The sequence below is a fragment of the Artemia franciscana genome, chromosome 12 (genome assembly GCF_032884065.1).
Source record: "Artemia franciscana chromosome 12, ASM3288406v1, whole genome shotgun sequence".
Classification (NCBI taxonomy): domain Eukaryota; kingdom Metazoa; phylum Arthropoda; class Branchiopoda; order Anostraca; family Artemiidae; genus Artemia; species Artemia franciscana.
The window spans coordinates 15560267-15576539 of NC_088874.1; the positions used below are offsets into that span (position 1 = coordinate 15560267).

The window sequence follows — 16273 nt, forward strand, 5'->3', positions numbered from 1 at the left end:
AGAGGGCTCATTAGATTAGAACTCAGAGACTCGTGTGCCCTTTTTATGAGTCAAATTGATCTGAAGGTAGTTTCCTCCCTTAAGTTCTATTTCCACAAAATACATCCAATGGGAGTTTTGAAATAGTTGTTTGTTCAAAAACAGTCCAAAGATCACATAACAGGGCCTTTGGGGTTGACATAATCTTCTAGAGTCTGGGGGCAAGGGTTGTAATATATGCTTCAGGGCATTCAAGATTCTTATGGATGGGATGGCTGGGTAAACTTTAAGGAAGCCTAAATTGATTGAAAATTTAAAGTTCTATTTTTTTAATCAAAAGTGAAGGAGGGTGACTAGCCCCACTCCCTGCTCTCAGACAGCCTATTTTCCCCAAACACATCCAATTGGAATTGTGTAATTTCCATAAAGAGCATGCAACAATGCCTTCAGCATTGTTCAATTTAAAATCAGAGCTCTGAGACACAATATCCTTCCAAACATTAAATTTCATCAAGATCCAATCACTCATTCATAAATTACAAATACCTCATTTTTTCTATTTTTTTCGATTTAGCCGTCCCCCCACTCCCCCCAAATGGTCGAATCGGGGAAACGACAATTTCTAATTTGATCTGGTCTGGTTCCTGATATGCCGGCCAAATTTCATTGTTCTAGCTTACCTGGAAGTGCCTAAAGTAGCAAAACCAGGACAGACTGACAGAATTTGCGATTGTTATGTGTCACTTGGTAGATACCAAGTGCCATAAAAACATGGTTGATGCATGTTTATTTGTTTTGCTTTTTACCAGGGGTGATCAAACCAAAGGTCTAAGATAATTGAGGGAGAGCCCATTCAAACGTAAATTAAAATTTCTTTTTAAAGTTTGGGCTAGGGGAAGGTTTGGTTTTATGTCATTTTAGGGCACCAAACTACAAATTTATCCCAAAGGGAACGAATTTGAAATTAATTTAAAAATTTCGAGAAGCTAGTTGATTTAAAATATTAATTACTCTATTTAAGACTTCCCAGTTGCCAAAGATGTAATGCAACAAGGTGGAAGTTACAGATTCAACCAATTTGATTTGCTTTACTTGTAATAAAATGTGTTGCAAGAGCAACACTTTGGTTTTGTCCCGTTTTTTTGTTTTTTTTTCCTATGCCGCCAATTTCAGCTTATTCCTGGAAACTGGTATGGGTCTAACCTGTGCGGTTCTTGCAGAGTGTGGACCTCAGGCCGGATGGATGAATATGACATTACATTTTGGAAAACTCCGCAGAACTCTTGCCTGGGGCCAAAAAGGATGGTTTTTGGTTGTCCACGAGCCAGAGCCTATAGTGTGTAAAGTGAAGTAGTTATATAGCCTATGTCAGAGAGGAGTATCTGAAGCTGTGCAGCCAAGTTTTGGTTTCATCAAACCATGTTTCTGCTTTCGAGTGGAAAGCTTTGTTCTAGCAGGCAGGCACCACTTTCAAATTGAAGATGGACTAAAATCTTTAAGTGTTAAATATATGCGGCAGTTACCCAGCCCCACAGCCAATATATCTTCTTTGAGTGTTTAATATAAAAATTTACAGAAGCAAAAATGTGGTATTTTCCCATGGGTCTGAAAATGCTGCCATCTATTGTTTCTACCCATTTCTGTTCGTGATTTCAGCTGAATTTATCATTCAGTTTTTTGGACTTGGGATTGTGGTAGACAAATGGCATCAGATGTGCCTAATAAAGTTTAAAAGTTCTCTCATTGCTAAAGAAATTGGAGCTTATCCTTTGCTCCTTTCTAAGTGGTGACGTTAGAAAGTTAGCCTACAGCAAAAAAAACAATCAACTTTTGAACTAAGACATACAATTTTTTTTTTCTACAGCAATCGATAGCTCTTGATGAGCTGATCAAAGTATGACATCCATATTTTGGTACAAAAATTTCTTCATGAGGTATACCAGTTTGAAAGTTTTATACCAGTCACGGGAGAGGGACTTGTAAGTAAAAATCTGTTCACTTTGAGCAAGAAATTTGTGCAAATTGGTGCAATTGCATTCGATCTCTTTAAATCTGACAGAATTAAGTGTTTACGCAACGGGTACAAACGATAATGTAAAACAATGATGTGGTTTTATAATAATTAGTGTAACCAATGGTAGTTTAATCCTGAAAAGTTACGGATAGGTTCATAATACCAATTAAATAAAAAAAAACAAGTTTTTTTAACTGGAAATAAGGAGTGACATTAAAACTTAAAACGCACAGAAATTACTTTGTATATGAAAGAGGCTGCTACCTCATCAACGCCCCGTTCTTTACACTAAAGTTTGACTCTTTCTCTCAATTCTTCTTTTTAAAACAGTAAAAATTTTAGCGTAAAGAGCGGGGCGTTGATGAGGTAGCAGCCTCTTTCATATACGAAGTAATTTCTGTGCGTTTTAAGTTTTAATGTCGCTCCTTACTTCCAGTTAAAAAAACTTGTTTTTTTTATATTTAATTTCTGAACGTTTTTGAATCAATGCATGTTTTGATTTTGGCTCTCTGCAGAGGAATAATCAAAACGAAATTTGCATATTTTTTTTTTGCTAAATAGCTTTCTCGTAATTTTGATCGAATGATTTTGAGAAAAAAAGAGCAGGGGACGAAGCCTAGTTGCCCTCCGATTTTTTGGTTAATTAAAAAAGCAACTAGAACTTTTAATTTTTTACGAATATTTTTATTGGTAAAAGATTTACGTAACTTACAAATTAGCTTACGTAAAGAACTTTTGTATTCTCATGTTTTTATTACATATATGAGGGGATTCGCCCCATCGTCAGTACCTCGCTCTTTACACTAAAGCTTAAATTTTATCCCAATTCATTAAGAATGACCCCTGAATCACAAAAGCCGTAGAATAAATAGTTGAAATTACTAAAAATACTTTAGCGTAAAGAGCGAGATATTAGAAGGAGGTGAGCCCCTCATATGGGTAATAATTTCTGTTTGTTTTAAGTTTTATTGCTGTTCCTTACTTCCAGCTGAAAAAGCTTTTTCACATTTATTTTTTAATTGTTTTTTTTTAAATAATGCTAGTAAATCCTGCTCTCCCTTCATGAAAATTTTCTTCTCCCATGACAAATTCTCGATGGAAAGTTCCCCCAGCATATCCCTCTCTTCTCAGCCCCTCCCCCCAACCAAAAAAATCCTCTTGAAAACGCCTGTATACTTCCCAATAACCATTACTATATGTAAGCACAGGTCAAAGTTTGTAACTTGTTGCCCCTCCCACGGGGACTGTGGGGGAGTAATTTGTCCCCAAAGACATAGTTATAAGGTTTTTCGACTACACTGAATAAAATGGCTATCTCAGAATTTTGATCCGTTGACTTTGGGAAAATAATTAGCGTGGGAGGGGGCCTAGGTGCCCTCCAATTTTTTTGGTCACTTAAAAAGGGCACTAGAACTTTTCATTTCCGTTAGAATGAGCCCTCTTGCAACACTCTAGGACAACTGGGTCGATACAATCACCCCTGGAAAAAAAAACAACAAAAAAACAAATAAACACGCATCCGTGATCTGCCTTGTGGCAAAAAATGCAAAATTCCACATTTTTGTAGATAGGAGCTCGAAACTTCTACAGTAGGGTTCTCTGATACGCTGAATCTGATGGTGTGATTTTCGTTAAGATTCCATGACTTTTAGGGGGTGTTTCCCCCTATTTTCTAAAATAACGCAAATTTTCTCAGGCTCGTAACTTTTGATGGGTAAGACTAAACTTGATGAAATTATATATTTAAAACCAGCATTAAAATACGATTCTTTTGATGTAGCTATTGGTATCAAAATTCCATTTTTTAGAGTTTTGGTTACTATTGAGCCGGGTCGCTCCTTACTACAGTTCGTTACCACGAACTGTTTGACTAGATTGTATAAGATATTGTTCCAAGCTTTCATCCGTCACGATGTTTACGATTGAAAAGGATAAAATTCAACTGACTGCAAAGTCAATTTAGTCTGATTGAAAAAAAGTACATTTTAATGGACATACCACTTACTCTTCACGAGGCTTCAGATAAATATTAAAAGAGGTAGGGGGGGGGGGAGTAGAAATATTCCTCTATACAGCTTGAATATTTTATTTCCATATCTATCAGCACAAAGGTGGAAAAGGCAAGGCAGGTCATTATCAGCCCCGCCAGGAATTTTTTTGGGGTCGCAAATACTGCTTTGAGCTTAGTTTTCAGGAGTTTAAATGGTAATATTTTTCTAAGTATTTCAGTGTATTTACACAAATGCATGTAATGAGTTTATCGATTAGAAAATCCTATTTCAGAGGTTGTGATGGCTTCAATTATTTAGTAAATCAAAAGTTGCACAGCATTTCTATCCATACTAACAATAATACTCCTTATCATCGAACCGAAATTCTTCAGTAGTAATTACATTAAAAACTAGTTTTTTTAAATAAAAGTAAGGAGCGACATTAAAACTTAGAACGAACAGAAATTATTCCGTATATGCAATGGGTTGTCCGCAATCCCTCGCTAATTACGCTAAAGCTTTTAATTGTTTTAAAAAGCAGAATTGTGGCAAAGAGTCAAAATTTAGCGTAAAGAGCGAGGGATTGCGGAGGGGATAACCCATTTCATATACTGAGTAATTTCTGTTCGTTTTAAGTTTTATTGTCGCTCCTTACTTTCGGTTAAAAAAACTAGTTTTTTATGTAATTTCTGAACGTTTTGGAATTAATGCATGTTTGATTTTGGCTCTACACACATAAATTATTAAAATGAAATTTGCAGATTAATTCCTTTTTTGGCTAAATGGCTTTCTCTTAGTTTTTATCAGACGATTTTGAGAAATAAGGGATGGGGAAGGAGGCCTAGTTGCCATGCAATTTTTCGGTTACATAAAAAAGCAATTATAAATTTTAATTTTTAACGAATTTTTTTATTAGTAAAAAATATCTAAAAATTGGGACAGGTGTTTTTTCTCCTTGGAAATCCCCCTCCCCCAAAGGAAAGCTGTCCCCCACTAAAAACCCCCATGAAAATTCCCCATACAAAAGGTAATGCATCACAGAGAAAGCATAAAACACGTAGCTCAAAATGTTGATTAGATGTCATAAGATTTATCTGATAACCTCATGCCCCCTCACTTTTTGGTTAAATCTTAAAAACCTTCAATATATTTTTCTGTTGTTCAGTATATTGCCATATAGCACATTAAAAACTCCTAATCGTAACTTGAAACTCCTAAAAATGCATGTTTCCTTTTTTAACCATCCCCCTCCCTATAAATCCAATGAATCTAACGAATTTGTAAAATCAACCTCTAGTCTTTTCAGCTAGGGGGAGTGATTTTACCGCCTCTCCCTCTTGCCCGTATAGGTAAATATAACCAAGAAACTGACACAACTTTTTGATGATGTATTGGCCCCTGTTTACCTTAAACCTTCGATTAGAATTTTCTTGCAATTTTTTTTTCTTTTCTTATCATCTCTTTTTATTAATTTCTTTTTCTTTTCTTTTTTTTCCATTTTCGTGCAACTATTTTTTCAGAGAGCCAGCATTTTTTGAGGTTTAAAGAGATTTCTTGTCCTTTTTTTAAAGTCTAAATTTACTGGAAACCAACGGAAATTTATTGGAGACCAACCAGTATTTTCCATGGGGGTGTTTTTAGGAGGGGTATTCTTCGGGCGTGAAAACGCCTATTTTATTTTCCAAATGGTTATCAGTTAGTTCTTAGGATTAGAATAATACCATTGCCCAGTCTTCTCATTTGGTCAAAAAAGAAAATTGTTTGGATCTAAAAATTTCGTCATGATTTGATTTCCTAGAATACATAAGGTTTCCACTTTCTACTGAAATCACATAAAAATATACATAGAGCTATATCGCAGTTTTCTCACTCAAAATAAGCAAAACGTAACCAAGGAAAGGAAACCAATTTCTGTCAAATCCTACACAGCGTAATTATTGAATGCCGTCCCTTTAACATTCAATTGCTAAGAGATTGAACTAAACAAAAGTGGTATACCTTGGGAACCAATGAGTACTAACTGTTAAGTGTCTTTAAGCTATTTCAAAAAAGGTCAAGTCATAAATGGTGCCCCTCCCTCATTAACAAGAAAATTTGCTTAGTAGATCAGGTACATACGCGATGAGGGGGATTTTCTGCCGAACATATGAAGATTCTTGTGATTTTATAAATAATCCCCAATGATTTTCAGGTAATCACCAATCTTTTATAGTTCCACGAGATCCTAGAAACTTGCGCTCCCCAGTTCTACGCCAGACACCAGGAGACATGCTCAATTTGGTTTAAAACTATGAAACCACCAGCAAGTCCTCATCACATTTTCATATCTTTTTAAAGGAACCCATGGTTGAATGGTAGAACGTGTTTGGTCTACGATTTCCAACCCAAATAGTATCCATAGGTTTTTTAATGGATTTTAACGGTCACACTAACGATAATTTAATGGTCACACAAACATGTTCGGTCTACGATTTCCAACCCAAATAAAATCCAGGTACAGCAAGAATACAATTCAACTTTGATAATAGGGGGATTCGGAAATGAACTGGTTTTAAGGGAATGACGTACATGGAGGCAGTGTTTTCTCTGTTATGGGTTGCTACTTCACTGACTAATTTTTGGGTTACCGATTCTGAATTTTTTTTTCAGAAAATTAAAACCGTAGAGATTACAGAATCTAGTGTCAAAAATCTGTAACATTTTAGCAGGAAACTAACAATTAGCGAACTCTTAAAGGTGACTAGTTGCTATCAAGGATTTGTGGTTTGATTAGTAAGAAGGGAATAACAATTAGACCTACGTCGGGAAAATGCCGCTTTTTTGCTTCTGTAAATTTTTCTATTTATCACTCAAAGAAGATATATTGGCTGTGGGGCCGGGTAACTGCCGCATATATTTAACACTTATACATTTCAGTCAATCTTCTATTTGAAAGTGGTGCCTGCCTGCTTGCCTGCCTGCTTGCTTGCCTGCCTGCTTGCCTGCCTGCTTGCCTGCCTGCTTGCCTGCCTGCCTGCTTGCCTGCTAGAACAGAGCTTTCCACTCCAAAACAATAACATGGTTTGATGAAACAAAAGCTTGGCTGCACAACTTCAGATACTCCTCTCTGACATAGGCTACATAACTCCACTTCATCTCGCACACCATAGGCTCTGGCTCGTGGACAAACAAAAGCCATCCTTTGTGGCCCCAGGCAAGAGTTCTGTGGAGCTTTCCAAAATGTAATGCCATATTTATCAATCCGACCTGAGGTCAACACTCCGTAAAACCGCACAGGTTAGACCCTTACCAGTTTCCAGGAATAAGCCGACATCGGCGGCATAGAAAAAAACGGGACAAAACCAATGTGTTGCTCTCGCAACACAATTGCATGAAGTTTTCAAATGTATGTATTGGACCAAATTTTTCTATGCAAAATGCCCTGTACCTTGAAACAGGAAAATAAAAGAATGAGTCAGAGGTGATTTTAAATAAACTGGTAATTTTACAAAACGAGGTAATTTTGATCGAGGAAAATTTTAAGCAGAGGGAATATTTTTCTGAGAGGGAACCGTCAGAAAAGGGAATTAGTTGACACAATAGATACTCGAGCAGCTAAAAGAAATTTTCCTAATTCGAAACTTGATTTTCCATTGGGTTTGCCCTACTCTTTGAAAAATGAAATATGATTGAAAATGGACAGAAAAGGGGTGGCGGGAGGGAAAATACCAGCCCCAATTTTCTCCCTAGACTGTTTAAAAAAAAATCTTAAAACTTTAGTTCCTATAGGCTATAGTTCACTCTTAACTGCGGTGTAGCTATATGATCAATATAAGCCATGATCAATATAAAATACAAAAATACTACGGGAACAATGGCTACTCCATAATTTGCCTGGCTACTGCCAGGGAGTGAAAATTTTTTTATTTTGACGTTCTTGGTACTTTAAGATTAGTACCGGAAAGTGTATACGAGTGGAGTCTATGTACATTATTTCGGCCTAGGGGCAAAAACAGTTTCTATTTTGATATTCTTGGTATTTTACTATTAGTGTCGAAAAATGTATACAAACAGAATCCCTGTAAATTATTTCCCCCAAAGGCTCTTTGGCTCGTGAAGAAAGGGCAAGATAACGAGTCACTTACTCAGAGAAGAAACAATTTTTTTTAATAATCACTTACTCACAGAGAGAAGAGCAAAAAGGAGAAGAAAGAAAATATACTTTCCTTAAAAACGTAATTTGAAACTTGATTTTTCATTGGGTTTGCTCTACTCTTTGAAAAATGAAATATGATTGAAATGGATGGAAGAAGGGTGAGGGAGGGAAAAATACCAGCCCTAATTTTTCTCCCTAGGCTGTTTTATGTTGACTATTTTCTGTACTTTCTGTTTGACTATTTCTCTCAACTCTACTTTTTAAAACTTTAGCGTAAAGTGTGGGGCGTTGAGGAGGGTACAGCCTCTTTCATATACAGAGTAATTTCTGTCCGTTTTAAGTTTTAATATCGCTCCTTACTTTCAGCTTAAAAAACATGTTTTTTTTATTTAATTTCTGAACATTTTTGAATTAATGCATGTTTTGATTTTAGCTCTCCACTCAAGAATAATTAAAACGAAATGTGCATATTAATTTTTTTTTTTAAAGTAAATGGCTTTCTCATGGTTTTAATCAAACGATTTTGAGAAAAAGGAGCAGGAGAGAAGGCCTAGTTACCCCCCCCCCCCCCAATTTTTGGTTACTTAAAAAGGCAACAAGAACTTTTAATTTTTTACGAAAGTTTTTATTAGTAAGAATAGACGTTTTTTCACTCAAAGAAGCAGATCATAAACCAGGAAAGGAAACCATTTTCTGTCAAATCCTACACAGCGTAATTATTGAGTGCCGTCCCTTCATTCAAGTGCTAAGAAATTGAAATAAAAAAAGTGGAGTATCTTGGGAGCCAATGAGTACTAGCTGTTAAGTGTCTTTAAGCTATTTCAAAAGAGGTCAAGAACACTAGAACTCACGACTTCCAATCACATGTGGCCGATCTGATTCGAAATTTATGTAGCCACTCATTCCATATAAATTTATACGTCCCAGGGCATAACTTACAACCCTTGTTCCTCGACTCTGGGGGTTGTGTCAACCCTGAAGGCATTGTTGCATGCTCTATATGGAAATTATATATATATATATATATATATAATAACTTCTTCTCGTATATATATATATATATATATATATATATATATATATATATATATATATATATATATATATATATATATATGTAGCTAAGCGTATTTTAAATTGAAATTTTAAAATTTCAGGGTGTGGTAGGGGGGGGGGCGTGTGTGTGTTAAACTAATAAAATGGCACCATGTTCATACTACTACTTCTTATTCTACTATTACTAAGAGTTACGGTACTAAGTTGACCTTAATGGTATTAGTGTAAATATTCAGGGAATGGCGAGGGCGTATCAGCAGTATCTAAGAAACGGCTTAGAGTATTAATCTCTAATAATCTCTATATATTTGAAGTTAATATATATATTAAATTCTTCTCGTAGCTTGTCATGAATATTTTGATTCAAAGCAAGACTATATGCTGTTAACGTCAATGTTGTACCTGTAGTGTCATACCTATACAAAAAAAAGAATCAAATTTTCTTATGGTTAATGATAATACTAATCAGCTCTAGTATAGTTGGAAACAGTTATCAAATAAAATTTCAATGATCTTAGTGTCGCAGATATGATAGCTTGTGTTTTCATTACGGCTCCTAAAGAAATGTATTTAGTTTTCATTGGTCCTAAATTAAAAATGGCCTTAGGCGTAAAACCAATGATAAGTTTGTAAAAAATAAAATTGTTCCAGGTTTAATCGCACGGTGTTACTATGGGGAGACCGAAACTACGCCAAATCAACCTGAAGAGAGCGAAACTACCGCAATGGTAAATGGGTAAGTCTCAAACCTCTACTTCCATTGTTTAGTAGGTATCCTAAATTGTGGGTCATCTGACCTCCAAAGACTAATTCAGCATCCGTAATTTGTCTGTTTTCATATATATATTAATACTCTAAGCCGTTTCTTAGATACTGCTGATACGCCCTCGCCCTCGGACTAGCTTCAGTAATCAAATATCTTTGAGAAGACGCAGTTCTAAAGACATTAAACTGCGTAAAGAGAAAAAACCGTTGATTGTAAATTTATATTTTAACAAGGGATTACAACAATTCAAAAGCTGTAAAAAGAACACCTTTTTGAACGCAACCAGTTATATAATGTCAGTAGGAGAGCCCAAAAATGGGCCCTCCTACTGATTTTAGAATGAAAAGACATTAAATTGCGTAAAGAACACACTGGTAATTGCAAAATATTTGCATATATTTTATCTAAGGATTATGAAAATTCAAAAACCTTAAAAAGAAAATAGCGAAAACAGATAATTGGGAATGTCGTAAAATAGCCTGAAACCGTTTGAAAAAGGTATTGGATCGAAATGAAAACTGCGCCATTAGAATCACCATATTTGAAAACCGTGAATAGAAGAATTATACTCATTTGTTATTATGAAATAGCGCTACATGAGAAATATTTCTTACTAAAAAGTGCCTTTAAAAACCTGTCTTTTAAATTTTATTTTCTATGGGCCGTAGTTGCTAGGTATAATATACTGCTGCAACCATGATTAAAAAAAAGTTTCGGTAATTTTAATGCAAATGCTACCTGGTATCTTTTTCCGTTCCATAGACTGATAAGAAGCCGAATTATTTACCTATATATTTTTTTAATTTTGTTTCATTTATATTTTCTTTTTCTTTCATGTCACAATTTATTTTAATATTTCTGAAAAGATTTTCTCAGAAATGTTTTCATGCATTTTTTTTTTGCAGCCAAATCATTTCGAAATTGAATTTATATCTTTAACATAAAAATTACAGAAAATTTCTGTAGAAGATGGACTGATTTCGTAAAATACCTAATATATATTATTTTTTTCTCTTCTTCAAAATCGAAATTTTCTGAACTGAAAAGATTGAAAATATGAGTTTTATTCTAATTTTTCTTTTTGTTACAGTTTTTCAATAAGCTTCGTGTTCCTGGTGTTTTACTCCCTGGAGATCTCTTCAGGACCATTTCAGGGGTAGATGTTGAAGAAGCAGAAATGTTATTAAAGGTGAGGTCATATTTTGTTTGATGTGTCAAATAGTCCAAACATTCATACCACTGCCATATGTTGTCAACGAAATCAGGATTTCCACCGTGTACAGCTAAGTACTCAGATATCAATCCCTTCGGTTCTTACCAAATAGCCTAGAGGTGGACCTGATTTTCTTTAACCTTCTTACACATTGGACACATAGAAAAACCTTCACTAGAACCAATCCTTCTCCTATATTTTCCTATGTCCTTTGTCGGGAGAGAGCTAGCACGCAGTGCCATAAACTATCTTAAATCTTTTTCGTACACCCTGATTTAATTAACACTACGATAAAGCTACAAAGATATTCAATATCACGGATCAATATTAATATCACGGATATTTTACAAATGTTAATCGCTTAAAACTGTTTTCACCCCCGTAGCTATTCCTTTATCTTAGTTCCCATTTCTTTCTCCTTATTCTAGAGCTCATTAAGATCTTAACTGTTTAAGATTCTTTTTACCTCGGCTGCCCGAGGCCTATTCAGAGTGGGCCCGATAGATTGGTTTTATAGGACGGGTTTTAGGATCCCTAGATTATTGGAAGATATTTTATAGGGCATGTTATTTATCTTCTAAAGAGACATTTTGATATATGATAAGTCTTGTTTTCAGCATAATGTGAAAATTGCACTGTTCTTGTTTGGTTTGCTCTTTTTGGTTACTGACTAATTCAGTCAATGACTAATGACTAACTCATCAGTCAATGACTAATTCAGTCTGACTAATTTACTGACTAATTCAGTTTTTAGGAACACATTTGTATCTGTGCTTTTCCTATATCACAAAATGTTCCAGGAAAGTCTAAAAGGATTTGTTAATAGCAAGCATAATTATATGTGAAGAAAAAAGGTCTTGACCAGACATCGCAACCATCTCGAGGTTTTCGCTCTTGTAATGTATTTAGCCAGTCTTCAAAATTTATCCTTTTATAAATTTTTTAGTTCGGAAAAACTTATTGTCTATTGTCTGCAAATGATTGACTTTTCTTTTCTTTTCTAGATAATGAAGTAGCTGGGCAGTAAATTTCGGAAAGTAAATTTCTCTGTATAAGCCTGTTCTCTGTTGCATTCGTCTTTTTGTGTATAGACGCTTATATTTACATAAAAAGACAGTGCAGCAGAACTGGTTTCTTATAATTTTAAAGTTTAAATAAAAAAAACAAGGGTTCTAAACCTCAAGTTAAATAGAATCTCAGTAAAATTTGCGTATATTTTTTTTTTGCTCCCCTTTTTATATTTTACTAAAAAAATAGAACCCTCAAAAAATTTTTAATCAATTTTGCTCATCCTTCACCTAACGAATTTACTGCTCATTGAAGCTGTGCAATTATGTGGCCTCTGCTCCTGCCAAAGAACCTCTTCCTGACTCAACATACAACAACATTTTTTTATTTTATATTTTAATACAAATTTAATCAATAAAATATTGTTTCTTTGTATTCTTGCAAACTGCTTGTTGTTCTTAGAGCTAGGGGTAGTTCATAGGGACGGAGTACAAGATAGAGAAAATTAAAATAAATACATAACTATGTTTATCAAAACAATTTATGAAGAGCACTTACTATACACGAACAACTATTGTATACTTTCAACTTTAAGCATCCCCTTTTAAGAAGGGGATGCCATGAAGGAAAAGTGATATTGTGGTTATGTTTCAAAAACAGTTTCGACAGACCTATTTTGGGCCCGCCATTTTATATTTGCGGATTAAGGCTAAACTTAAAAAATGTAGCTAGGACTTTTTTATATATAGAGTGAACCTGATAAAAGTAGGAAAGGGGATCTTGCTTGTCCAAAAACCCCAATGCCAGGGTTTACTGCATCTATATGCTTACTAATGGCGAAGTAATAATAATCATAAAATGACTAAAATAATTCATTCTTTCAAATATATTGACCATCGGGTAAAGAATAATTTCAAGTGAAAATATATTGCGTATTCATTGAAGAGGCAATGCTACTAATTGTTTTGGGGAGTTAAATGAGGGTTCCACAACTCATATTAATGGCCTTTTCCGTTTCTTTTTGTGCTGGATTTCTTCATTCAATTTAGTGTGTTTGGTTTAAGATTGTTAACTTAGAGGATTCGACTTATGCCCGCTCTGATCTCTAAAATTGTGTCTTTTCTTTCGTGAAAATGCATCGTTTTCATGCATTGAATTTTTAAATCAAATAACAGTGTATACAGTACTTTTGCGTTGGCGATAGCTTCTGGTCTATGGATGTGCATCCTAACCCCAAAAAACCTTTTGGCGTTTTCATGAGTATCTAGGCTTGTATGAGAAGCCTAGAGGAAACTTTTAAGAACCTAATAAAATTATTGAAGGAGAATTTTTATCGTCCCTCAAAAGAACTATGCAGTAAGGTCGTGGAAATATGGCATATATTTTATGACATTTTACAAAATGTTGAAGATTAGCAAAAAAAATATATAAAACGCCTTTTAAACCGTCGATTGTTGAAAAGACGCTATACTTTTGACTGTGGGGGAGACCTGTACTTAACGCTTTCGGTCTCTAAAACTCATGAAAATTTGGTTATAATAGATTTTGAGTTGATTGTAAATCGAAAGTAACTCTAGAACAAAAGAGGTTATAGCATTAAGCGGTAATTATTTATAGCATAAGTGCGACAGCATTTTTCATAAGCTTGCTCTTTGGGAAACAAGTTCTTTCTGCTGTTGTAATTGAAAATACCCTTTATAACAATTTTTTGGCTGATTCGAGATATAAGGCTCAACCCCTTTTCATAGTTTGTTGGCAACAGTAGTATTTTTTTAGTAATGACTTTAGTGCAATCAGGCTTTCTAAACATAGGAATTGAGTATCCCTTGTGAGGTGTTTCTTTACCTACCGTAACGATGATACTAGTATATAGCTAGTAAGAATAGTGGGTACTCAGAAGAATATCCATTGACACCCTGTTATATCTCTAGAAGCCGTATTATTAATCCTTTGGAGGAGTATAAACAGCTTTCTATGAGCTCTGCAGAACACGGGCATTCATTTTTGGGAACAAGCTTTGTGTAAAATTTGCAGAGAGGTATAATTGAGATGGATGGCATTGTGTCCAGAGAAGGAATATGTACCGCGTGAATGGATGGTGAAAATATATTTTTGAGGAGATGGGATTAATCAATTTTCTTTATAGCTTTACCTCCAAAGATGAAACCAGGGTGTTGCACGATCTTTGACTGACTAACTGATTTTTTTGTGTGTTCTCTCTGTCTTTGATTTTTGGAAACTGACCCTCTTGGCAATAGATCACTTTTCTGCCTCCACAAGATATACCTGTGGGTACCGGGAAACCTAGGTTGTGTCTCCATTTCTAAGGACATTTGTCAGTATCAGTAAAAAAGTGTAGAGAATTCTTTACCTCAAAACAGCGTCGATCTGAAAACACTGTCAATTAGTCCAATCTGTTTTAATGTATTGCACCTTGCATACGGTAAAGCCCTGCTTGTCCATAAATGTGGTCATGATAAAAGTTGAAAAAATCAAAAAGAAAGTGTTCTCCACTAATATTTAATATTTGCACCATAATGCATTTTAAATTACATAAGCCGATTTTTTTTTCTGTTGACAAGATTATTACCTGCCCTTTAAATAAAAATGGTTAATGGCCTCTTTTGAATTATATTATTGAAAACAGGAAGTTTTGCATAAAAAGCAAAAAGTTCAAACCAAACGAGAACCAAAAAGTAAAATCCAAAAGATTTTGCATAAACTCTTAGTTTGAGCAAAATAATTTTGATAAATCAAGCAGAAATCCATAAGAGAAGGAAACATAAAATGAAGAAAAATGAAAAGAGTGAATGAAAGCAAGCTTAGAATGAACGTAAGTTGCCGTAAGTAAGGGTGGTGATGTCTAGTGCGGGCTAATCAACAAAAAACTTCAAAAATCCTCAGAAAAACCGGTAATTTAAGGCATTACTTAAAGTTTATTTTAGCTCTTTGGATGCAAGTTTCGAGTAGGGACTATAAGAATGATTGATAAAACCCAGCAGATTAAATACGATTTTACGTTTTATTCTGACACAATCTTCCTATATTAGCTGTCTTACAAAACAAAATTGAGTCTTCGTCAGTATGGATATATACACTGTCTGTGTCAACTAGAATTTCCCTGTGGACATTGAGATTGGCAAAGCCATTTATCCTACTTTCAGACGTCACGTTTCTTAGGTATGTCTTGATTCTCCGAAGTGTAAAAGGAGCGCTCTGTTGTGCTGGTCGATACAGGTATAGTGATTAAAATATTAAGTAAGATATGGATGTTCGGAGAGATTGCTTTGCCACAAATATTTAGAAAATCAGTTGCATTGACATGGTGTGCCTTGTTCCGTTAGAGAAATTTTTGCCAAATTTTTCTTTCCGCCCTCAAACGTTTAAGGTGTTGTTTTCCAAATCTTCTTCATAAATTTCGATCAACTTCAAAAATGGCTCTTTCATCTCTTTACTTTCTTCACTATTCTGTGGATAAGTGTGAAGCAAACAGTGAAACCCTTTTAAAATATTCTTGTGCTTTAAGAGACGTTCTTCTATAAAGTTTTATACTTTCAATCCAGAAGATGAATAAGTTAATTCTTTAAAATTGTTCTGTGCTTTCGGCTGAGACATTTCTTCTGTGTATCTGCCTGTCTACAATCCTTGTAACGCTAATTGTAGTTCCATTCTTTTTGGCCAAATTTCCATTCAATTTGGCCAAAGAAAATAAAATCAGTGAAAAATAGAATGTTAAACTTTATTTTGCCGTGGGGGGAGGGACGGTGTCAGCACGCCATAAGTTGAACACCTTACGAATCGTGCATGTTGTTTCAATATCTCTGGCGGGGTGTCCATATTGCTGATGGACGGGTTCTCTTTGCTAACAAACGTAGTGAGAGCCAATTCAAGTTTTGTTCCACTTTCTTTTTGTAGCTCTTTAATGTTAACAATGCTTGATATAGCAACAGGGCCCTTGACTGATACCTAGTGCTTTGCTCAATCTTTGACAAATTTTTTAAGGCCTACTACCGCTCTATCTTGATAGGTCCATAGAACTTGCTTGCTTGCTTTTTTTTTTTTTTTTTTTTTTTTTTTTTTTTACTGAACTAAGTATTTACAGTATACATTA

General features: G+C 34.8%; 1 protein-coding gene across 2 annotated transcripts in view; it reads left to right on the top strand.

Moving 5' to 3' along the window:
• The window catches only part of LOC136033739 (uncharacterized), an 84869-nt gene extending 72272 nt beyond the window's left edge, over positions 1-12597 (top strand). The window contains exons 2-4 of one of the 2 annotated variants that reach the window (XR_010619004.1): positions 9827-9911; positions 11032-11130; positions 12159-12597. Coding sequence is in view for 1 of the 2 variants with exons in the window: in XM_065714633.1 (XP_065570705.1) it covers positions 12159-12170 (12 nt within the window). In the remaining variant the exon portion in view is untranslated. The remainder of the gene's footprint in view (positions 1-9826; positions 9912-11031; positions 11131-12158) is intronic. The other variant, XM_065714633.1, reaches the window with a different exon arrangement.
• The last annotated feature ends 3676 nt before the right edge of the window (positions 12598-16273 follow it).